Source organism: Palaemon carinicauda, chromosome 37 (assembly GCF_036898095.1).
Source record: "Palaemon carinicauda isolate YSFRI2023 chromosome 37, ASM3689809v2, whole genome shotgun sequence".
Classification (NCBI taxonomy): domain Eukaryota; kingdom Metazoa; phylum Arthropoda; class Malacostraca; order Decapoda; family Palaemonidae; genus Palaemon; species Palaemon carinicauda.
The window spans coordinates 50,599,659-50,623,927 of NC_090761.1; the positions used below are offsets into that span (position 1 = coordinate 50,599,659).

Consider the following 24,269-nt stretch of genomic DNA (forward strand, 5'->3'; position numbering starts at 1 on the left):
TTATTCTGCATGTCTTGCCGTACAACCCATTTAGGATCAACGGAAATGGTTGCGGTAAGAGACGAGGGTAACGTCTGTGACCGCAACACTTTGCCAACAAAAAAGACTCTCGGAGTCTGTGTTACGCTTTTGTTAGGCGGCGAGCAGTTTTCCGATGACTGCATAGGGTCAGAGCTGTCCTAATGGCTGCAACCAGGACGCTGGACCTGTCCTGAAAGGACTGACTTTCGCTTAAGGGCCTCGAAACCTTGTTTCAGGTTTCTTATGCGAAAAGCCTTCGGATGACGAGGAGAAAATTGTCTCTCTCGCCTTATGGTAGGGGAGATCTTGGTAAGATACACCCGATACCATAGAGGGAAACGTCTGTTTGCTGATCAAGGCCTCTCGAACCCATAAGTCGTACGACATTACTTCTCCCCTGGGCTTGGGAGCTTGCAAGAGGTCCCGGACTAGGTGAACGACAGGCACGAACAGACGAACCCTCGGACGCAACACTGTAACACTTTGCGCAATATCACTTTATCACTTTGATTTTCTGTTTTGCACTTATTTCACTGAAATCGAAACTTTTACTGATTTCTACCTGAAGCACGCAATTCTACCCTCATCAAAAGGTAGTAAATGCGAAATCAGTCGTATAATGCAAGCACATTAATACCAGCAAAAAAAAACAGTAAACATCTTTTAAGATAAAAAAAAAAAAAAATTCAGTGGCTGGGGAAAAGAAGAAACACTAGTTCATTAAAAACTACGTTTTCAATCTCTCACCGTACATTGCCTGGGGACGAGAAAAAAACTAAAAACGTTTTATCCTTTCTCCCCGTACAGAGACTAGGGACGAGAGTAACTCGAGAACAACGTTACCCGCTTGAACGGAACGTTTTCTCTCATCTCTCTCCCTCCGTCTCTATCTCTCTCTCTCTTTCTCTCTTGATTTCGCACCTAAGAGAAGAGCCCAATTACATTTCGTCAAAAAAACATGTTATTTGACCAAAGGAAAAAACTGAAAGGTTTTTCAATTAAAAAGTTCCTTTAAAATAGAATTTAAAACATTTAAGTTTTGAAAGAAGAATGAACAAAACGTCAGAATCGATTTACTCTTTCTGCAAAGTGAAACCGTGATACTCTCTCTCTCTATCGTAACGATAGAGCGCAAACTGCGTAGCATAAATAAACAAAACGTTAGTTCATCTTTGAAAACAGTACGAAGACTATTCAAAGAAATTCTTTCATAAAATATTTATTAAAAATATTCATTTAAAAAGTTTTAAATCATTAGCTCTTTAAAAGCTATTTACGATTGAAAGGGCTCAACGTTGTTTAACTTCGGTTTCCAAGTTAGGACCGCCTACTCTCAGGAAAGGTCGCATATAAACAAAACATTAAAATTTATATTTTGTTTATTATAAATGGAAAGTTAATCGAAGAGGCCTAATAAAGGCGGTGAGATATAAAATATATAGAGGAAAATCTATAATTAATTTATAACGTGATAAGATAATTACTAAAAGCCTAAACACACTTCCGTCTAAGGGAAGGGTCGGCCATTTAAAAGTCAAAGAAAGTCCATACTCTCTTTGTCACCAAAAATTAAATCTATCCAAAACGAGTTCAAGATTTAAGATGAAGATAAAACACCTGCACTGCAAAAGCTCAAACCAAAATGAAGTACTTCACCAAATATGTTGAGAAAACTCCAGGTTCTACAGCGAGTAAAAGTACGTCTTGTCGACACGTCGACAGAGAAGAAATTGAGTCTTTGTTTACATTGAGTATGGTATCTGGCCGACAGTTGGCGCTGATGGGCACACCCGCAACCTGTATAGCGATCGCTGGCGAGTTTTTTTACAGTTTTTTGTCTGTCGAGCAACAGAGTTGAAGCTATATATATTCACCGGCTAAGTTAAATATTTAAAACTGATATATAGCCTGATTTTTATATGTAATTTCAGGCGATTTGATTTCCAAATTTTACCTAACCTAGCCATTGTCTGATTTGCTTTTTCACTCTTTCACTAAACTCCAATTTTAATGACCTTGTATTGGAGTTCATAGTCCATAAATACTTGAATAATTATACTAAATTATTCCTTTCTTTTTCCATTGCACATTCCATTCTCATCATCTCTGTCTTTCTTCTATTTATCGTGAGTCCAACCTTGTGTGATATTTCGTGCATTCTGGAAAGCAAGCATTGCAAAGCCTGTGGTGTTCTGCTAATAAGGACATCATTATCAGCATACTCTAGGTCAGTTAATTTCCTATCATCAATTAAGTTCAATCCTTATCCACTATCTCCAACTGTTCAACTCATTACAAAATCCATGATGAAGATAAACAACATAGGTGAAAACACATTCCTTTGAAGTAATCCGTGTTCACTGGAAATTCATTTAATAGGACTCCACTACCATTAACTTTGCACTTGCATGAACAGAATTAATCAAATTTACATATTTAAGAATTCCATAACTCAGGACTCGCCAAAAAAAATTGGTCAGTGCACACTATCAAAGGGTTTTTCAAAGTCCATTAACTATATATAATTCCCTTAAAATTCTAGATGCAATTTTTCATTTAAATTACCTTCTGAGAAGCATATGGACAGTTTCTTCTTCAATTGCACAAAAAATTGGCTTAGAGAGAATCTTTTAAAATTTTTGGTGACCAATCTCTCCTCAAAAAATGTTTTAAGTCTTTCATTCTACCTTATTTTCAGTATTGTTCTCCTGCCTAGTTTTCAATGGCTGTTATTTTAACTTGTTAAGACAAAAACTTGGGGTCTTAAAATTCCTTAATCCTAATCTGGATATTAATCTTTGGCACTGTCATTCAGTTAGTTCTTTGTGCCTGTTAAAGGAAATTTTTCATAATTCTGAACCTCTTTTGCATTCACATCTTCCCCGGCTGTACCATCCTGTAGATATTATTAGGTGTGTCATTAATTCTAACAGTCTTGCATCTCCATCATAAGCTCAACTTCAACTAAAGCTTCTCCGGCTCAACACTGCACAGTATTCTAAAGGTTTTATTCCAGCTGTAACTAGATTGTGGAATGATTTTCCTTATCCGGTGGTTAAATCAGTGGAACGTTAGAAGTTCAAACTTGCTGAAAACGGTTTTCTGTTAAACAGGTTGACATAACTCTCTGCATAGTGAGCTTCAACTTATTCATCTTCTGTTTCAGAGCAATCTTCTTTTCTATTTCCTTGCATATCTTATCTTTCACTTCCATTATAAGTTTTCCTATAGAATATTTCCCAGTACCATTATGGTGTTGTCAAGGGTTGTTCTAGCACTGCCTTTAGTATATTACATTGTATAATTTCCAATTCCTTATTTCCCTCTTTTCCATGTTTCTATATTGGACAATATTGTTGGGATTCCGACCATTTCATATATTCTAATTCTTATTTCCAGAGCCATTTCCTCTACCTATGTCACGTTTCCTTCCATAGTGTTCAATTTTTTTTCCCATTTTTGTATATTCAATTTATCATCTCCCTTTTATGATACCATTCCTCTAAAAGTAAGTCTAATAATTCATCATAACTCTTATTCTTTCGCAAGACACAATGAAGACATATTATGTTAGGGACATTAGAGACCGCACATGAAAGAGCTACTCAGTTTAATGACAAAAGACCTTGACGCTGACAGAAGAAAAGATACAAAATTGAACAAAGGAAGAACATACTAAGTTGATGCCAAAGGACTGAATCAAATGTGTTTTAGGCCAAACAAATTCTTTGAGTATTACCAGATCAATTTTTGTAATGGCATAATTAGCCATTAGCTAAGTCAATAAGGAAAATGATAACACCCAATAGGCCAAATGTTTTGAAAACATCCATGAAAACATGACAGCTAGGGGACCTTAAACTTGTTCCATAAAGCTTTGGAATGACTGATTTCAGTAGCTGTTATCAGCTGACTGCTATTCAATTAGAGACATGGATAGTGATGTGAATATCAAGGAGCATGGGTCAGAGTCACCAGTTTCCCATATCACTCATCATCGCTTGGAAGTCGATGGATTGGACATTCACATGGAGGAGGAGAACCAGTTTTCGACACCCAAAAACATTGAGGATCCCAGGTCAAAGCGCAAAACACATGCCGATCTGGATGATGATAATACTGATAAGTTAAATACTTCGGTCGACGAGATAGGTATCCAAAAGAAGCGATCAAAGGTAGGGCAGGACCAACTACATTTCATCCCAGTAAGCTCAAATAAACAAAACCGTTCCACCTCTCATTCATGTAAGTCAGAAACCCATAAAGTAGTAATAATTAAATTCCTAGATAACTTTACCGCGACAAACCCTTTGACGGTCACAAAAATACTAAATGCATCTATTTTTGGGAAATATGTCATCCAACATAGCGTTAGAAGTTTAGGCAAAGGATCCAGTTTTAGAATGGAGGTATGTGACCATCATAGTTGTGGCAAAATGCCTTCTCTGGATTTAATTAAGGAGCTTGGCACCCATCCTGTAAGATGTTGGTATCCAGCAGATATGGAAGCAAGGAGGTTTGGGACTTTTGGCCCTATTGAGAAGGACATCGAGATTGAAACGATCATAGAGGCTTTGAAGGTTGTGGAAGGAGCCTGTGATAATAAAAGCTTATCTGTGAAGAGATTGGTAGACAGGAGCGGGTTTTATACCAGGTATATAATTATTGGAGTTGCAGAGTCCCTTCCAAAAAGTCGCATTTGGACACTTCACCTATACGGTATATGATTATGTAAAACCCCCGTTAAGATGCTATAATTGTCATTTATTCGGCCATGGCACTTTAACATGTAATAAAACAATGAAGCGCTGCGTTCGCTGTGGTATGTTCCATGAAAATTTAAATACTTGTCAGAAAGGCTATCACTGTGTTTTCTGTGGGGGTAACCACAAGTTCACTTCCCAGGAATGCTCTATTAATATAAGGGCAAATTAAATCGAATCCAAAAAATGAACAGGTAATTTGTCAGTTAGGGAAGCAAATATGAAGATTAAGGAGCTAAATCTCAGAGCACAGAAATTTTCTCGTAGTGGTCGTTCAGTAACCAGTATTTCAGAGCCAGCTGCAGGACAGAAGGCACAGGTCCGTAGTATCCCTTCTGATCCAGATGTACATAAAGCAAGTGATGTTATAGGAAATGTTGCTTTGGGTTGTAGGCCTAATCAAGTACAGTTGACTCCAGATAGAGGTATTAATACAGCCTATAGCGATGGCCGTAGGGATTCTCAGGGATTTGACCCTCAGTCTATTGCTTGGCCTAGGCTACAAGCCAGGCATCGGGAGGTTTCTCCAGTATCCAATCGTCCTGCACAGCGAGCCGACCGTCCTGATCCAAAGTCGTATAAGGTTGATCCTTTTCGACAAACCACATCCTATTTCTCCTCCAGAGCATATAGAGAAAATGCAAATGAAATAGAGTCAGATGAGGAAGACCTCACAACCCTTTTATCTATTCTTGCAGAGTGTTATTGTCTTTTTAATAATGGCAAATCCTTTATTGAAAACCTTCCCGATTTTAGCAAGCTTCTCCGTCCTTTATGTCGTATCCTTAAGGTAGTATTAGTTAGATATTGGATCCCAATCAAACTTGTATCATTTACTGGAATGCACGTAGCCTAATTTCTAATTTATCCGAATTTAAGAATATGCTATATGACCGTAACCCGCACATAGTAGGTTTATGTGAAACTTAGCTGACTCCTAGAGTAACCCCAGTCTTTCAGGGTTATACATTTATTAGGAGGGATAAAGGAAGAGGGGGAGGTGTTGGTTTTTTTATTTGAAAAGATTTGAAATTTTCTATCCTTGATTTGGGTGATTTTCCAGAGGGGAGTCTGGAAGTGATAGGTGTTAAGGTTGGGTTTTCCTTTGGTTGGGGGGACATTTTAATGTGCTACAACTCCTTTAAGTCTGGTAATTGTTTTACCAGTCAAGAATTAGATTACTATTTTGATCTGTTGGAAACACCAGCCTTGGTAATGGGTGACTTTAATGCCCATCACACTTATTGGGATCCCCATTTGACAGACAGATTAGTGAATAGAGCTGGCAGAGTTGTTGTTAATTCACTCTTATCCCATAACTTAACTTTGTTGCTTCCCCCAGGTCTTCGCACTCGTATTGACCCATATAGAGGTGATGAATCTACTCTGGATTTGTGTTTAGGTTCTGGGTGGTTTACCTCACCATCAGTTATATCTACTGAAGTTAGTATTGGTAGTGATAATTTGCCAGTTATGATTAGGTTTGAGAGGTTGTCTATCATACAGGTATACCATCGTCCCAGGTGGTCCTTTAAAGGTGGAGAGTCAAAGTGGCATAATTACAAACAGTTAGTTATCCATCAAGATAATTCATTGTATTCCATTGATGAAGAATCAGACAGTATTACAAATGAAATTTTGGTAGCTGGGAAAAATTGTTTCAAGGTGGGGCCTGGGAAATTTGGTTCCAAACCATGGAAGCCTTGGTGGAATGAGGAATGCTCAAGGGCAGTGGCAATTAAGAGAAGGGCGTACAATAAATGGAAACGTTGTCCTATTAGACAAGCTCAGCTGGAGTACAGACGTCTAGAAGCAAAGGCTAAAAAAATCATCCGCAAAAGCAAGAGATTAAGTTTCCATAGTTTTTGCAGTCAGTTGAATTTTGCCCCAAACACTGCAGTAGCTTGGAATTTTATTAGAAGTATTGTAGGGGTAGGTGTGACCCAGTCCTTCCCTTTGTCTCGGGATGGAGTACTCCTTATTGATGATTTAGCTAAAGCAGAAATCTTTGCCTCCTTTTTCACCACCATTATGAGTACGGCGAGGACCATACAAAATGAACAGGTTTTGCAATCTTTTGTGTCTTCTTGTTTGCTTGAACAGTCGAATGATGAAGTAAATAAAGTCTTTACTTTGGAGGAGCTCAATAGCCAGTTGGGTCGTTTACGGAAGGGAAAAGCAGTAGGGAGTGATCTGGTGGCCAATGAACTGCTCACACATCTTCCAGGGGAGAGTCTTGAAGTAGTGTTGAAATTGTTTAACCGGGGATGGGTTGAGGGTTACTACCCATTGCAGTGGAAGTTGCAACATATTCTTCCAGTTTTAAAGCCAGATAAAGATCCTTCTCTTCCATCTTCATATAGACCGATATCTTTGATTTCATGTTTTGGTAAGCTGATGGAGCGTATGGTACATGCAAGACTCAGTTGGTGGCTGGAAAGCAATTCTCTTTTACCATCTAACCAGTGTGGTCTTCGCAAAGGTCGAAGTACTCTGGATAATATTGCTCAACTAGAGCATGAGGTCTACAAGGGGTTTAAGGAAAATAAGGTGTCCTTGGTCCTGTTTTTGATTTGTCAAAGGCATTTGACAATGCCTCTCACTTGTGTGTATTATACAAAATTTGTATGTTAGGCTTAAGGGGGAATAGTTTGAGGTGGCTGTCATAATTTTTTCAAGATCGTTTCTTCCAGGTTTTGATAGGGAGGGATATATCTTCCAAGTATCCTCTAAAAACAGGAGTGCCACAGGGCTCTGTCTTCAGCCCCTTGTTATTCACAGTCTTGTTGTATGACATTCCTCATTTTCCAGGTGTGAGGATGCTTATCCAAGCAGACGGAATCACTTTTAAAGTGTCAGGGTGTTCTGTTTTGGATGCTCAGCTGAAATTGCAGAAGGCTGTACTCATTTCTAGTTTGGACTATTCAATGGGGTCTGAATATAAACCCCTGAAAGTCTAGGTTGATGTGTTTCACTCGGAAAAGGGTAAACTGCATACCAGAGATTCGGTTGGAGAACTCGGTCATACCCTTTGTTACAAAGCATCGTTTCCTGGGTATGGTTCTTGATGGTCCACAGTTGATTTGGAAATATCATGTAGAATACCTTCGTCTAAACTGTTTAAAGCGTTTAGATGTTATGAGGCGTATAGCACATACTTCTTGGGGAGGAAATCATCAAAGTTTGTTTATTTTCTATAAGTCATTTCTTAGGAGTAAGATGGACTATGGGGACATAGTGTATGGCTCTGCTTCTAAAACACTGCTAAGTAGATTGGATGTTATTCAGTCAACAGCATTACGATTGATCTCTGGTGCCTTCCGCTCGTCCCCAATCCTATTGCTTCATTGTGAGGTAAACTGTCTCCCCTTATCGTATTGGCGTCAATTCAGATTGATGGTGTGGTATACGAAAATATGTAATAGTAGTTTGGATCATCCATTATTCCAATGTTTATCACATGATTATGCAGCCATCCACAGTAAAAACTGGACCGCGGGGAGACAGGTTCCAACTGTGGTTCGAGCATCTTATGCTTTGAGTTCTTTGCACTTCCCATGTGGCTCTTTTTCCCCTCTACCTGACATTTCTCCCTTACCACCCTGGTTTCCTATGAGTGAATATTTGTCTTCAGATTTTCCAGTTGCAGCCAAGCAAGAGGGTCATTTAGTCGTAAGTTCCTTCAACAAACTGTGTGATGAGGAATATAATGGATATGTGCACATATATACAGAGGGTTCATTATCTGAATCCCAGTCTTCCTGCACAGCAGCGATGTCGATTCCTACACTAGAATTTCATGCTGCTTAGAAAATCTCATCTGTAAACATAGTTACGGCTGAACTTTTTGGTCTTATGAAGGCTTTGAGGTTAGTTTTAGTTTCTTTATAATTCGAAAGTAGTTATTTTTACGGATTCAAAGGTTTCTTTAGATTTAATTCGTTGTTATGCAGTTGGTTTTCGATCGTTGGTGGATCCTATTTGTTGCAGCCTAAAGTCATTGGTGGATCCTATTTGTTGCAGTCTAAAGTCATTGAAAGAGAAAAATATTGTAGTGAAACTTCAGTGGGTTCCAAGTCATAGTGGTGTTCCGGGAAATAAACTTGTGGACTCAATTGCAAAAGGAGCTCATTCATTTGTTAACATAGTAAATCCTGTACATATTCCAGTTTCAGAACATATCACAGCTTATCGTAGGGCTGTATGGGAGAAGTGGAGATTGGATAGAGAGGTGGAACTTCAATTCTCTCAGCTTGGCCCATATAGAAGATCAAATTTGTTGACAGCTCTAACAACGTCATTGGCATCAAGGAAGCTAAACTCTGCAATTCTTCAACTTCATGTTGGACACTTAAGACTGAAAGACCATCTACATCGCCTTTCCCTTGAGGATTCACCTTTTTGCTCTTGTGGTGAAATAGAGGATGTAAGGCACATTATACTACAATGCCCTCGATATTTTACATCCAGTGTGTTTCTGAGACATTCTCTGTTTCGGATTGGTGTCCCTTTTCAGATAGATAGGATCCTGGGGGCTGACTCTGAAACTCCACATGTATTGAAGAAGATTTACCGTCATCTAGCAGTCTTCCTGAAGTCCTCGGGCCTCCTCACAACTCTATGATTTGTTACAAAGTAAAATATGAGAGGGATAGCACTATGGTTGCCTGATAGGTGACGTGTGCTAATACATTAAGAAAGAAGAAGCAGCAGCTTTGGAACATTTCTTTGCTGAGAAAAGTCTACCAAATGAAATCTTCCTCCAAAATAAATTATTCCAATATAAAATGGTCAAATTATTATAACCATTTCATTGCAATAATTTTCTTTCCAACTAAAGTGGCCAGTACCCTTCTTGTAATCTATTGCCTTTAAGACATCTTAAAATACTGAATACCCAAACAAACCAAATATTGTATTAGAAAACAAAAGGCCACTAAATGTTAATTTCCTTTTATGTCTGGAGCTCTTTTATGTGGTCAGGCACCAGCTGAACACATCTCTTCATAAGGGGAACCAGTGTGCCAATCAAATTCCTCACAATCCTTATTCAAATCACAATCCTGCCCCAGCCACATGATACAAAGAGAATGATGATCATTATTGTCCAGGAATAAATCCATTGAAAAAACTCAAACATTCTTAGTAATTCCAGAAGACATCCCCAATTAATTTATATAAAAGAACCTTAAATCACAGAAAAATACAATTACAATCTGCAGCCTGTGTAGAACAAAGGTCTGAAGCAAGTAAAGGTGACGTGACAACTAAAACGACAAAACAACTACGGCGTAGTCACTCAAATAACACCCTGTCAAAAGGCACATTAACACAATAAATCAATACTTCACTCAAGTATTTAGATAGACATCAGCATTTAATCAGGATTGAGAGAATTGCCATGAACATCAGGGAGATTCATAGAAAAAAAAAAAAAGACACGACTATGTAGGGTAATAGCGAACTTGTGTCCATTATGTCAATCTACTCTAATAGAAAGCTGAAAATAATGAGCCTCTGCAGTAGAATGATATTTGGTGGAAAAGTATATCTTTAAAATTATACATAATTCTTAAGTAGATGATAAACCTAAATCTTCAGACAAAATATGACATTTTCGTAGATAATTTGTATTTTTCCTAACTATACAAACCTTAGCTATTTAATAGGGGTATTACTTTCAGCGTAGCTGAAATGACGAGCCATTAGAATTTTAACGAGGGTTTACTACCACAACGCTAGTTAGCGGGGATAGGGGAGGGTAGCTTGCTAAACCCACCCCCCCCCCCCTCTCACACACCTGTGCTTGAGCTCACTTTGTTTGGAGGTAAGTTTGATTAAATAGCTAAGGTTTGTATAGTTAGGAAAAATACGAATTTTCTACAAATTTGTCATTTGTTCCGTAACTGACATACAAACCACGCTATTTAATAGGGGTGACTCACCCATTAGGAAGGGTGGATGTCCCAGCCAGTACTAGCTTTTGGCTTTGCCTGGGGGCTCGTTATAAGTGTGTTGGCACTCAAAAATAAGGAGTCCCTGCACCTCGCTAGAACCTTGCTACGCAAGGACTGCGGCCTACGCAAGTTGTGTGTGAAGGTATAATGAAGTGTGACTTGTCCTAGGAAGTTGACCTGTAGTCCTTTAGATGGAAACTTTAGGCTAGGACTCTCCCAATACCACCTCGTCAGGGTATGTGGACGTGACAGTATTAGCTTAATACTGGGAACACAAGGAAACATGGTTTACCTGCAGTGGTTTGAGGTCAGCTATGCAGAGAACCCAGGATGCTGCTTTCCCCAAGAGAGTGGAAGATGAAGAAAAGAATAAGGGCCAGTCAAACCTTTTCATTCATGCAGACTAAAACCGGGTAACAATGCCCTCAACCTTCTGCTACTTGTCCAATAAGGAGCTTGAGGTTTTAAACCAGCTATTGTACAGCCACCACAGGGCCGATAGAGAACGTATCGAGCCTCCTGTGGGTCACGTCTTGCAGGTAGTGGGCTGTGAAGGTCGTCTGACGCTTCCACACCCCAGCTTGAAGAACCTGCGTCACTGAGAAATTCTTTTTGAAGGCCAGAGACGTAGCTACGCCCCTGACATCATGTGCTCTAGGGCGACGTGACGGAGGAGGGTCTGAATTCAGGGACAGATGAATCACCCTATGAATCCATGCCGAGATGGTGTTCTTGGTGACCCTCCTCTTAGTCCTCCCTGTGCTAACAAATAACGCTGGCACCTGAGGACGGACTACAGCCGTTCTTTTGAGATATAGCCTCAAACTCCTTACTGGACATAGTAGGAGATGGTCTGGGTCATCTGTTACAGACCGGAGACTCGAAATCCGGAAGGAGTCGAACCGAGGATCCGCTACTCCCGGATTCTGAGTCTTAGCAATAAACTCAGGGACGAATCTGAACGTTACCTCCCCCCATCCCCTTGAATGGGCGATGTCATACGAGAGACCATCCAGTTCACTATCCCGCTTGGCCGAAGCCAAGGCTAGTAGGAACACCCTCTTCCAAGTTAGAGGGTGGTCTGAAGCCTGGCATAATGGTTCATGGGGAGGTCTCTTAAGAGACCTCAGAACTCGAACCCCGTTCCATGGAGGAGGTCTCACTTCCGACTTAGGCAGATAAGTTCATAACTTCGTATGAGTAGGGAAAGTTCCAGTGAAGAAGAAATGTCCATTCCTCTGAGCCTGAAGGCAAGACTTAAGGCTGAGCGATAGCCTTTCACCGCCGAGACTGAAAGTCGCATTTCTTCACGCAAATACACGAGGAACTCCGCTATTGTTGGAATAGTGGCATCGAGTGGAGAGATACCCCTTCCACGACACCAACCACAGAAGACTTTCCACTTTGCCTGGTAGACAGCTGCGGATGACTTTCGCAGATGTCCAGACATCCTGATCGCAACTTGTTGAGAAAATCCTCTCTCAGCGAGGAGATGCTGGATAGTCTCCAGGCGTGAAGTCATAGTGAAGCTACGGCTTTGTGGAAGATGTTGGCATGTGATTGTCTGAGTAGATCGTGTCATGGAGGGAGTTCTCTCGTAAGTTCCGTTAGGAGTTGCAGAAGGTCCAGAAACCATTCCGTGTGATGCCAAAAGCGGAGCTATGAGGGTCATTGTAAGATCGACCGATATTCTGGTCTTGTTGAGCACCCTCCTCATCAGACAGAACGGGGGAAAGGCGTAAATGTCGATGTTGTCCCACCGTTGTTGGAAGGCATCTTGCCAGAGAGCCTTGGGATCCGAGACTGGGGAGCAGTACAGCGGAAGCTTGAAGTTCAGCGCTGTTGCGAACAGATCCACAGTCGGGGAACCCCACAAAGTCAGGACTTTGTTGGTTACTAGATGATCCAAAGACCACTTGGTACTCACTATCTGAGACGCTCTGCTCAGATTGTCGGCGAGCACATTCCTCTTGCCAGGAATGAAGCGAGCGATAGTGGAATCGAGTGGACTTCGGTCCATCTCAGTATCTCTACTGCAAGATGGGATAGGTGCTTCGAAAAGGTACCTCCTTGTTTGTTGATGTAAGCCACTACTGTAGTGTTGTCACTCATCACCACTACAGAGTGACCCGCCAGGTATTGTTGGAACTGTTGAAGGGCCAAAAATACGGCCTTCATCTCTAGAAGATTTATATGGAGGCACTTTTCTGGTTCTGACCACAGGCCTGAGGTCGTGTGGTGCAGTACGTGGGCCCCCCACCCTTTCTTTGAGGCGTCCGAAAACAGCATCAAATCCGGGGGGGAGGATGAAAAGATCCACTCCTCTTCGTAGGTTCTCGTCTATCACCCACCACTGGAGGTCTGTCCGTTCTGCAGGTCCCATAGGGATCATGACGTCCCGGGAATTGTAGCCTTGATTCCACAGGGACTTGAGTCGCCACTGGAGGGATCTCATCCTGAGGTGACCGTTGGGAATTAGACGAGCCAAAGATGAGAGGTGACCGAGGAGACGTAACCACGATTGGGCTGGAAGTTCTTCTCGTCTGAGAAAAGGGCTTGCGACCTTACTCAGCCTTGCTATCCTGTCGTCTGATGGGAAGGCTTTGTGGAGATTGGTGTCTATAATCATGCCTAAGTATACCAGTCTTTGAGTGGGAAGCAGAGAGGACTTCTCGAGATTTACCATGATCCCCAGATCCTGGCAAAGTCCCAGAAGTTTGGCTCGGTGTTGAAGAAGGGATGACACCGAGTCTGCTAGGATCAGCCAGTCGTCCAGATAACGGAGGAGACGGATGCCAATCCTGTGTGCCCACGAAGATATTAGGGTGAACACTGGTGAAAACTTGTGGTGCTGTGGAGAGACCGAAACACAGTACCTTGAACTGGTACTCCTTGTTGTCTAGGCTGAATTTTAAGTACTTCCTTGAAGACGGGTGGACTGGGATCAGGAAGTACACGTCATTCAGATCCAGTGTACACATGAAGTATTGCGGTCTCACTGCTAGCCTGACCGTGTCTGCGGTCTCCATGCTGAACGGAGTTTGTTTGACAAACTTGTTCAGAGCTGAGAGGTCGATGACTGGTCTCCAGCCTCCAGACGCCTTCTTTACAAGAAAGAGTCGACTGAAGAAGCCTGGGGACCCGTCGAGGACCTCTTGGAGAGCGCCCTTCTTCAACAGGGTCTGGACTCCTGCCCAAAGGGCTTGCCCCCTTGCTGATCCCATGGCAAGGGAGCTCAATGACACTGGATTCGTCGTCAGGGGAGGTAGAGATGTTGTGAACGGGACGCGATATCCCTGATTGATTACGGAAATCGTCCAGGAATCGGCCCCGAGTTGCTGCCACCTGTCTGCGCAACTTTGTAGGCATCTCCCCACTAGTGGACATGCAGGGGGACTGCCTATCCTAGCGTTTGCGGCCTCGGCTGCTCCCTCTAGGATTTTTACCTCCCCTGGAGGACTTTTTGCCTTTCCTGTCCTTGACAGGAAAGGGCTAAGACACCACTGTCTACGCTGCCATTGTCGGTTTCGTGGTCTTGGTAGGACGGGACTGCGTCCTTAGGCTCAAACAGATTCGTTCCTTCCAAGGAAGAATGCCTGAGCCTGTTTATCTCGGTGCTAGGGACCTTCTGATGGAATCTCTCAGCCACTGCATCTCGACGTTTCAAGATGGTGTTTGCCCACAAGTTCGAGACTTGGTGGGCCAGAAACTCGATCATGCGAGTGCCTGAGAGGAGGAACGGCTCCATAGCTTTCCTGGTACGTTCTTTGGAGAAATCCTCAGAGCGTATCAGGATACCTAAGGTGCCTAACCAGATATCTAGCCACGAAGTGGCTTGCATAGCACACTTCGCAACCTTCTCCTGGTGAAGGATCTCAGTTGCCGAGAATGAGACCTGCCGGTTGGAGAGTCTCTCAAGAGGGACTCCCCTGGTAAGCTCTTCCAAAGAATGATGAAGAGGAAGAGCTAAACAAGGCTCCTCCAGGATCTCGAAGTACTTCCTCTGCTGTACATGAGGAGGTGGGAGAGCCTTGTTGCCGGCACTGGCGGAGGCTAACTCAAGAGAGCTGGACCGCAATCTTGTCCCTGGTACTCTTAACCCCCTGAGACCAGGGCAGAGCTGCACTGGCCTTAGAATGTTTTTGAGTTCCAAATACTCGGTCCAAGATCGTGTCTTTGCCCTCTCGAGGGGGAATCTCTGTGTCGGCAAACCCATTGAGAGTCCTCATAAGAGTCAGAACCTGCCAAAATGCATTTTCTGACTCCTGTAGTTCTCCTCCGGATGTCGGACTTGCAGGGAAGTCTCCTGTCCCCAAAGGCTCTTCTTGGGGAGAATCGCGGACGTTCTCCAAGTGACTAGCTGGCTCCGTCCTAAGTCTCGTCAAGGATTTCAGTATTGTCTTCGAGTCCTTCGACTCCTTCCTGGGAAGGATGCAGGACTCTAACAAAGATGGGGGCAAGTTCTTCTCCGCCCATACCCGGGAAGACTTTTCAACGCGAGGTGGGGTTTCCCTCATTGGTGCGATGGGGTAACGTCCCACCTCACGCAACTCCCCTGAGGACAGGAAATCCTCGTCCGACAGGGAGGGAGACAAAGTCTGGGGGGAGAGGGAACCTGCCTCGAGGGCTTACGAGGAGACAGCTTAGTTCTTGGAGAAGTCACCGCGTCCAAAAATCACAAATTTTTAGTAATTTGTATTTTTCCTAACATACTTACCGAGAACTTCTTTCTTAGGAGTTACCTGGAACCTCCTCTCAACCGACCAGTTTTGTGTAGTTTACCCTACTTCCTTTTTCTGTGATGGTAGGCCTAGGCGGAAGGATACATGCCCTGAGGGCAATCTCGAGGCAAGCCTCATGTTAGTTTGGGTCGCGACCTTCAGTAAGTTCTTGAAAACAATAAATACTAAAGATCAGTGAGGCACTCAGGGAAGGAAGGGAGGGCCATAACCCGAAAGTAGTTCTCGGTAAGTATGTTAGGAAAAATACAAATTACTAAAAATTTGTGATTTGTTCCAACACAGGGACTTACCTTGAACTACTTTCTTAGGAGACTTACACTTTAGGAGGTGGGAGTTCCTACCTGACCTAGACCCAACTAACAGGATTGACCTGGACCTATATAGGAGACTAGGTACGGAAGGATCAGGAAACTGGATAGTAGGTCAAACTACACAAAGAGCTCATGTTAGTGTTTAAGTACTCACCCTTCAGAATTCCCTGTTGGTATGCTTGATGAAGACGCTGTATATTCATGGCTTGTGCAGGCCTACTGGTCATGAGTTCCAAGGGAAATAAAGAGTAAAAAGAAGACAAGGGGAAGGGAGAAAAATCGCACCTGTGTCTGTTGGTTTTGATACCCGCAATTGAACCTGGGGCTTGGGCCGTTAAATCGGTTGGAGCGCGGAGATGACTGTCCCGATAGAAAAACCATCTAGAGACTTCCTCGTACACTCCTTGAGGTAGTAAGACGTGAACGTAGATTGGTTTGACCAGGTGCCTGCTCTGAGGATCTGTGCTACTGCCATGTTCTTCTCAAAAGCCAGAGAGGTACTAATACCCCTAATGTCATGTGGTCTGGGTCTTCCTGGTACTGACAGACCTTGATGATCACATGTCTGAGCCAAAAAGAAATGGTATTCTTAGATACTTTCTTCTTAACAGGACCCGTGGAAACGAATAGGTTCCTTACACCTGGACGGAGGCTGGCCGTCCTCTTCAGATATTTTCTTATGGTTCTGACTGGGCACAATTTTAAGTCCTCCGGATTACCTGATCTAGGAATTGCCGGAATCGAGAAACCCTCAAACTTAGGGTCCCAGACTGATGGGTTCTGTGTTTTAGCCACAAACGAAGGTACGAACTTGAAGGAGATATTGCGCCAACCTCTTGAATGTTCTACTTCATAGGATAACCCATGGATCTCGCCCACTCTCTTCGCTGAAGCCAAAGCTAACAAGAAGACTGTCTTAAGCGTAAGATTCCTATCCCCTATATCTTTCAACGGTTCGAAAGGCGGCTTACTAAGCATATCCAGGACTCTAGCTACGTCCCATTGAGGAACCCTGGAGGCATAGGGAGGACAGGATTGTTCAAAGCTCTTGATGAGCATAGAAATATATCTAGAAGCACCTAGATCAATTCCTTTCAAGAGGAAAACTTGGCCTAGAGTGGCACGCACTCCTTTCACCGCTGAAATTGACATGCCCACCTCATCCCTGAGGTGGACGAGAAAGTCCGCAATGTCCGGGATCGAGGCTCCTAAGGGCTTGATTTTTCTTGAGGCACACCATCTTGTAAATGTTGCCCATTTTGCCTGGTATACCGCTGTTGATGATTGTCTAAGATAACGAGACATCCTGTCTGCTGTTTCTGCCGAATATCCCTCTCTCCTCAGGAGGCGTTGGATAACCTCCAGGCATGAAGACGAAGGGACTGAGGATTCTCGTGGAACCTTAGAAAGTGTGGTTGTCTCAGGAGGTCTGGCCTGTCTGGTAGGGGCCACGGAGGAAGACACGCCAGTCCTTTTAGATCTGCGAACCACTCTCTCTCCGGCCACCAGGGCACTAACAAAGTCATCTTTAGGTTGTGAGCCGTCCTTACTCTGTTGAGCACTTGCCTGATCAGTGCAAATGGAGGGAAGGCGTAAACGTCGAGATTGTCCAACTTGTGTTGAAAGGCGTCCTCCAATGCCGCCTTTGGGTCTGGGACAGGAGAACAGAATAAAGGGAGCTGTGCATTCAATCTTGTTGCGAAGAGATACATCACCGGAGAGCCCCACATTCGGATGATGAACTTCGCTACTCCCGGGTGAAGGGACCATTCGGTTCCTACCACCTGACCCACTCTGCTGAGGCCGTCGGCCAGGATATTTTTCTTCCCCGGAATGAACCTTCCCGTCATCCTGACTTGCTCTTCTTATGCCCATTTTAGGATCTCCAACGCGAGAACGCACAACTCCTTTGACTTCAGTCCCCCTTGCTTCTTAATGTAAGCCCACTACTGTGGCGTTGTCTGACATCACCGCCACTGTGCTTCCCTTTAGAAGGGATGCGAAGTGTAGACATGCTTCTTGAACAGCTCTCATCTCTAGGACATTGATGTGTTGAGTCCTCTCGATCTCTGTCCAAACGCCTCTTGCTGCCTTTCCTAGGAGGTGAGCTCCCCACCCCTCTTTGGACGCGTCTGTGAAGAGGAGCAACTCCGGAAGCTCGGAAGAGAGTGGTATCCCTTTGAGGGTGTTTGACCGGTCCTGCCACCACTCCAGGGACTGTCTGGTCTCTGGAAGAGTCGGGACAATCTTGTAGGGGGAGTCCTTCTGATCCCAGAGATCCTTCAGATTCCACTGGATGCTCCTGAGTTTCTGTCTTCCTTGAGGTACCAGTTTCTCCAAAGACACTAGATGGCCTGTCAACCTCTGCCAATCTTTTGCTCTCCTGGGTTGACCCGCTAGGAAAGGACTGAAGACCTGGTCCAGATTGTTCAGCCTGTCTACCGATGGGAAGGCTCTGACTAGTTGTGAGTCCAGGACTATGCCCAAGTACGTCATCCTGTTGGTGGGGGACAGGTGGGATTTTTCCAGGTTGATGGTGATACCCAGAACCTTGCAGAATTGAAGTAGCTCCGTGCCCTGTTCCTTCAAAACTTCCTCTGAGGAAGAAAGGAGCAACCAGTCGTCCAGGTATCGAATCAGACGGATTCCCCGTTCGTGAGCCCAAACGGAGACTGTCGTGAAAATCTTTGTAAATACCTGGGGGGCTGAAGAAAGTCCGAAGCACAGGGCTCTGAATTGCAATATCTGGGTACCCCATTTCACCCGGAGGTACTTTCTGCTGGAGGGATGAATCATAATCTGGAAATAGGCGTCCTTGAGGTCTATGGACAACATGAAGTCCCCTTCCCTCAAGGACTCAAGGACCGACTTCAGGGTGTCCATCTTGAAGTCGGTCTTGCATACGAACTTGTTGAGGGCTGACAGATCTATTACTGGTCTCCAACCACCTGTTGCTTTTTCTACTAGGAAAAGACGACTGTAGAAACCCGGTCCCGGAAGAAGAACAGTCTCCATTGCCCCTTTTGCCAACATAGTGGAGACTTCCTCCTGCAAGGCTGCTCTCTTCAAGGGGTCCTTGGGGGCCAACCAATCCGCCTGGGATAAGGGGGGGCGGGTCTGCCAGGAACGGAAGCCTGTACCCCTCTTTCAGAACTGTCACAGTCCACGGTTCTGCTCCGTGAAACTTCCATGCTTGCCAAAATCGTTTGAGGCATCCCCCTACCTGAGGCTTGGGCAGGAGAAGGGGGCCTCTTTCCCTACCTCCTTCTGGAGGAATGTCCAGAACGTCCCCTTCTGGATGAAGAATAGGTTGTTCTAAACGAGGCTGGGGCCGAGTTCGTTCCTCTGCGGGTGGGCTGCATAGGTTGAGACCACAGTGACGTAGAGGGCTCTCTCCTTACCTGGGTAGGAGATGCGCGAGAAGTCGAAGGAGCAGGTCTCCTATAAGCAGGCCTTCTCATAGGTTGGGATTTAGGCAATACGGCCTCCATCCTCTTCACAAGCTTCTCGAAGACTTCCTCTGTCTTCTCGAGTGGAAAGAGCCCTTCATCCCACACTGAGAGATTCCGTAGAGTCTTCACTTCCCTGTCTGGAATCTTCCTAGACAGATTCTTCAGCACCGAGTCCCTCCTCCTTAAAACCCAGTTGGCAGACAAGGTTAAGGACTGGAAGGTCAAAAACTTCAGAGCGTGGCCCCCCGAGCTGACTAACTCTTTCAGCGCATCCCGCTTGGAGCGGTCTGCTGATTCGAAGGAAATCTGGGTGCCCACTAGCGTAGAAGCCCACCAGTCCAACCAGGAAGCGACGTTGATGAGGTCTTTTGACATCTCCTCCATCATGATCGCCTCCGCTTGAGAGAAGTAGATCGGTGCCGAAGAGGCTCTGTCCTCTGGGGAGCCTTGACCTGATACTTCCAGGGAGTCTTCCAGTTTACTGGCTCCATGTGGACGTCCCTCCATAAAACAGTATTTGCTTTGGGATTTCAGTCCTTAAAGGAGTTTGGAAGCACTATGCCCTTTAGAGTTCTCCTTGTTCCGGGCCACAACCTTGTCTATGTGGGACCGTCCCAGTTTAACATCTCTCGCCTCCGGCAGGGCTAAGGATGGCTTCCTCTGGACTGGCTCCTCCATGATTCTGTTAAGGCTTGACCGCCAGACGTCTTCTTCTGAAGGTACGGGCTCCTCGATCCTATGGTGTTTTCTAATAAGGTTGATGACTCTCCTATACGCGGAGTCCTCCGCCGGAACGTCTTCTGAATCACCATCCACTTCCTCCGTCCGGGGATGGGATGTGGCACTGAGAATCGAGGTTGCGCCCTTCGGTAGAAACGGGAGCCTCCGTCCTTCTTTGATCCTTTAACAAGGGTACGGGTTCCTCCGTGGGGATGTCCGACGGAGGTAGCCGTGCTTGACGATAACTCCCACGGGCTGACTCGCCGCGGCTGCCTGACCGAAGAGGCGACTCCCTCCGCTGGGCGGATTGAGTCTCCTTGTTCGAGGTCTTACGCCTGTCCGACGAGGACCTATGGTCCATGACTGTAGCTGACTTGTGGCTGTTGGAGGCCCTTCTAGGAGGACTGTCTCCGATAAGCCGACCCGCAGTGCTCGGGATAGTGGTAAAGTCCGCAAGCTTACTGCGGGGGACGAGGACCCATTGTTCTTTCGGCGAACAGCTCCTCCTCACCTTCCGCCTCGGGGAACGAGATCTCTACCTGCTATGCCGCGACCTAGATGGAGACCTTGAATAGGACCGCCTTCTCCTAGATCTGTCTCTCTTCCTCCGGTGTCTCCTCCGAACTTCCTCTTCTGATGAGAATGACGAACCTGCTGCCGAAGATTCCAACATCTCCTCATAACGGGACCGAGGGGCAGGTGGAGCTTTGCTCAACACCTGTTGGGTCCCGGACGTCGATGGTTGCAGAAAAACCTCAGGGACTGCCGAAGAAGTGGCTGGAGGAGTGGTAGGACGCTCTATGATCGGGAAACAGTACCCCAGACCGTCCTCCACTCTCAACGGAGACCTACATGGAGTTTTCGGAAGGCTCCATCCGAGGGGATCCTCTAGCGGTGAATCTTCCTTTTCTGGGGCGCCTTCTGTGGAGGTGCCCGAAACATCTACCCAAGAATCTGGAGAAGAAAAAGGGACATTTTTATTCCACATAGGGTCGCCAGACGACACGTGCCCCCCTTGCACAAGGGCAAAATCCCGCGGACCCTCACAAAACATACTCTCAGGCCCCCCACTAGCCTGTACAGAAACAGTCACCCCGGAATCTAGAAGACACACCTGGGGAAGAACCACCGGTTTCTTCCCCTTAACTGACTTACCTCGTCCCCTACTCTGGGTAGAGGAAGAAGAAGGAACCCTGTTAGATTTCTCTCCAGCCGATGTCGTGGGAGAAGAAAAACACGCCTTCCTGGGAGAACGTTTTGACGACTTCTTTTTCTTAGTACCAAACTTCACCCACTGCACTTCACTCCACGAAACACATTCCGGACACGTGTCCGAAGGAGAGCACACTTTACCCCTCCACGAGGAACAAAGAGAGTGCAGGTCCACATCGGGCTTGCACAAGAACGCTCCACACGACTTCCTGGCCTTAGGCCCAGGACAACGGCGGGGATGCTCCATAACGCACTATCACAGTACCGCCAGACACAGGAACGTAGCGGAAAACGATACGAGAAAACTAATAAACACAAGGGGAAACACGAGGGAATTAAGTTATAAGCGCGAAAGCACAAGGGAAAGCACAACGGACCACGAGGAAACACACGTGGAACACAAGAGTCGGGGACACAAAGGGTCGCACTGAGATACGGAGAGCGTCGAGATGATATCACGACGCGACCAGAGAACTTACTGAAGGTCGTGACCCAAGCTAACATGAGGCTTGCCTCGAGATTGCCCTCAGGGCACGTATCCTTCCCCCTAGGCCTACCATCACAGAAAAAGGAAGTAGGGTAAACTACACAAAACTCTGGTCGGTTGAGAGGAGGTTCCAGGTAACTCCTAAGAAAGTAGTTTGAGGTAAGTCCCTGTGTTGGAACAACTCCTTTTTTCTCTTCAGAGGGGTAGATGCAACCAAGGATTTGTGGCCCAATTCAGAGAGAACAGGCTTGACAGCCTGTATAACTGCTCTGATTAGTGCCCAAACCAAGGCTGCTGGCTGATAGCTGCGCTGTCAGACACTCCCTCTGGAGGGACAGGGATCTGTCTGGGAGGAGTTTCCATAGGGGGGTTCGCCTGAAAAGAAGAAGTGTTCCTGGACCTTTCTGGAAGCTTCCCTTCCACTGCCGAGCACGCTGTTCTGCACTTGCGGGGAGGGAAATGTGGCGATGGCGACCTTGCCGTGCGTTGTCCTGCAGCCTCGCGCGCGGGAGGGTATTGGCGCTCGCGCGGGGGAGCGTAATGGCGCTCGTGCGATGGGGAATACCCGGGGTCACGCGCGAGCGGGAGACTAATGGCGCGCGATTGCGAGGGCGCGCGCAGGCGAGTGATGGTACGTAGAAGCGCGCGCGGGAGACACAGCAGAGTGCACAGGAGGCTGATTGTGCGCTTGCGGGTGATGTTCGTGCGCATGGGCGCGCAGGACCAGGATGTTGTACCCGTGGGCGATAGTTCGCGCGCCCCAGAAGATGATGTAGGGCGCTCGCACAGGAGAGATAACCCTTGCGTGCGGGCGCGCAGTCGGAACCTGTGTGTGTGTGGGTGCGCATCTTGCGGGAGCATTTCAGGATGGTGGCGCATAACTGCTGGAGAGGATGGGCGTGAGCGCACAGGCCGCACGCACGTATCCTCATGGGAGCGAGTAGGTGAACGCGCGCGATTGTGCGCTGGAGACAGCAGGCGGCGCATTGGCGAGCCCTGGTTTGTAGGAGAAGTCCTTGACTTCCCTACAGCTCCCAGATCCGAGGATTGTGGGTGCGCAGGAGAGATGGATGTATGTGGGCGCTGGCGCGTAGGAGATCGCTGGCGAGTTGGAGAGTGCTGGCGCGCAGGAGAGCACTGACGCGCAGGGGAACGTTGGCACGTTGGCGAGCGCTGACGGGTAAGAGAGCTCTGACGCGCAGGGGGTTGTTGGCGCGCAGGTTGATGGCGCGCTACCTCAGGCAAACCCTTGCGCACAGGAGACCGTTGGCGCGCATGACTATCATGGCGCGTAAGGGACGTATGCGCGCGATGGCGTGTTCGCCCTTGTTGCCCCGTAATAGGGATCGGTGCCTGACTATGATAGACAGGATTCATTGGCTCGTAAAGCGCATCAGCTGCCAGGAACGGCGACGGCAGGTCACCAGGTCTGTCGGGTGGAAGGTCGGCGTGCCCTTTGAAAGGACGACCTTCCACCGAAGGGGATCGCGAACGATTCGCTGAGAGGTCCAGGACCATATCAGGAACAGTCAGTGAACGCTGACGAGGCTCCCCTGCGGCAGACTGCAACGATGATGATGAACCGAAGAGGTGCCTCTTCACCCCTTTATAAGGTGAAGGAAGGCCTCTCCGGCGAAGCGGAAGGCGAGCCTTGCGACGTATGTGCCCTCTGGGGGGCATAGGATCAGCAAGCTGACCTTCTCCAGTCGTCCGAAGAGGAGTCTCTGTAAGTGAACTCCCTCGACGGGGAGAATCACCGGCAGGAGAGATTGTTGGACTTAGTTTCTCCCTCGTTGGTTGAGCAAGAACGGGAGAAACTAAGCCTTTAGCTACTGCGGGATGTGGAGAGGCAGAGGTATTAGGAGATACCGCATTGGATACCTCTGACACCACAACGTCGACAATAGACAGAGGATCAACCTCTGCCAACATTGGCGATTTCTTGACAGCGGCACCCAATCGGATGATGTCAAGTAGAGCTTCCTTGGAGGGCGAACCCTCGAGCCCCAAGGAAGACCAAAGCTGACCCAAATTGGTTAATGATATATCCTCCCCCGGAGGGAGAGGTGGAGCTGTCTCGCTAGGAGAGGCAACGCCATCTCTCGAACCCCGAGTTTGGGAAACAGAACCACGGCCTACGCTGCCACTCGACAGTCTCTCGAAAGAGGCCGCTCGAGCGGGAGCTTCGGAGGAGGTTTGGGCAATGGAAGAAGAGTCCTTGGGATTTTTTCCTTTCAAAGAAACCTTCGAAGGAGAAATATCCCGCCTGGACTTCTTACGTCGCCAAGAAAACCTCTCCCACTGGGAGGTAGACCACTCCCTACACTCACCACACTTATTACCACTATCACCCCGTTGACCTCTACAGTAAGGGCAAAGGGTGTGAGGGTCTGTCCCGACAGCCGACATGAATGTTCCACAGGGGCGGTCGGGTAATCCAGGACAGGTGCGCATAATCGCAGAGGCCAACTTCACACTCAAACCTGTAAAAGAAAAAGCAAAAAAGCATTAATGGCTGTCAAGAGCGAGGCGAGGATGAGAGAGGACACGTCTGTCTACCATTCTAGCCGAGAGAAAAGTGAGCTCAAGCACAGGTGTGTGAGG

The 24,269-nt window shown here is 46.2% G+C and overlaps 1 protein-coding gene across 1 annotated transcript; it reads left to right on the forward strand.

Moving 5' to 3' along the window:
- The first annotated feature begins 7,748 nt into the window (after window positions 1–7,748).
- Window positions 7,749–9,408, forward strand: LOC137629311 (uncharacterized). The gene is made up of 2 exons (XM_068360568.1): window positions 7,749–8,456; window positions 8,707–9,408. The coding sequence occupies exons 1-2, from the start codon at window positions 7,749–7,751 to the stop codon at window positions 9,406–9,408; spliced, it is 1,410 nt and encodes a 469-aa protein (XP_068216669.1).
- The last annotated feature ends 14,861 nt before the right edge of the window (window positions 9,409–24,269 follow it).

Coding starts and splice junctions, on each gene's coding strand:
- LOC137629311 (XM_068360568.1), top strand. CDS start 7,749: ATGTGTTTCACTCGGAAAAGGGTAAACTGCATACCAGAGATTCGGTTG. Junction 8,457..8,706: donor AGCAAGAGGGTCATTTAGTC/GTAAGTTCCTTC, acceptor ACGGATTCAAAG/GTTTCTTTAGATTTAATTCG.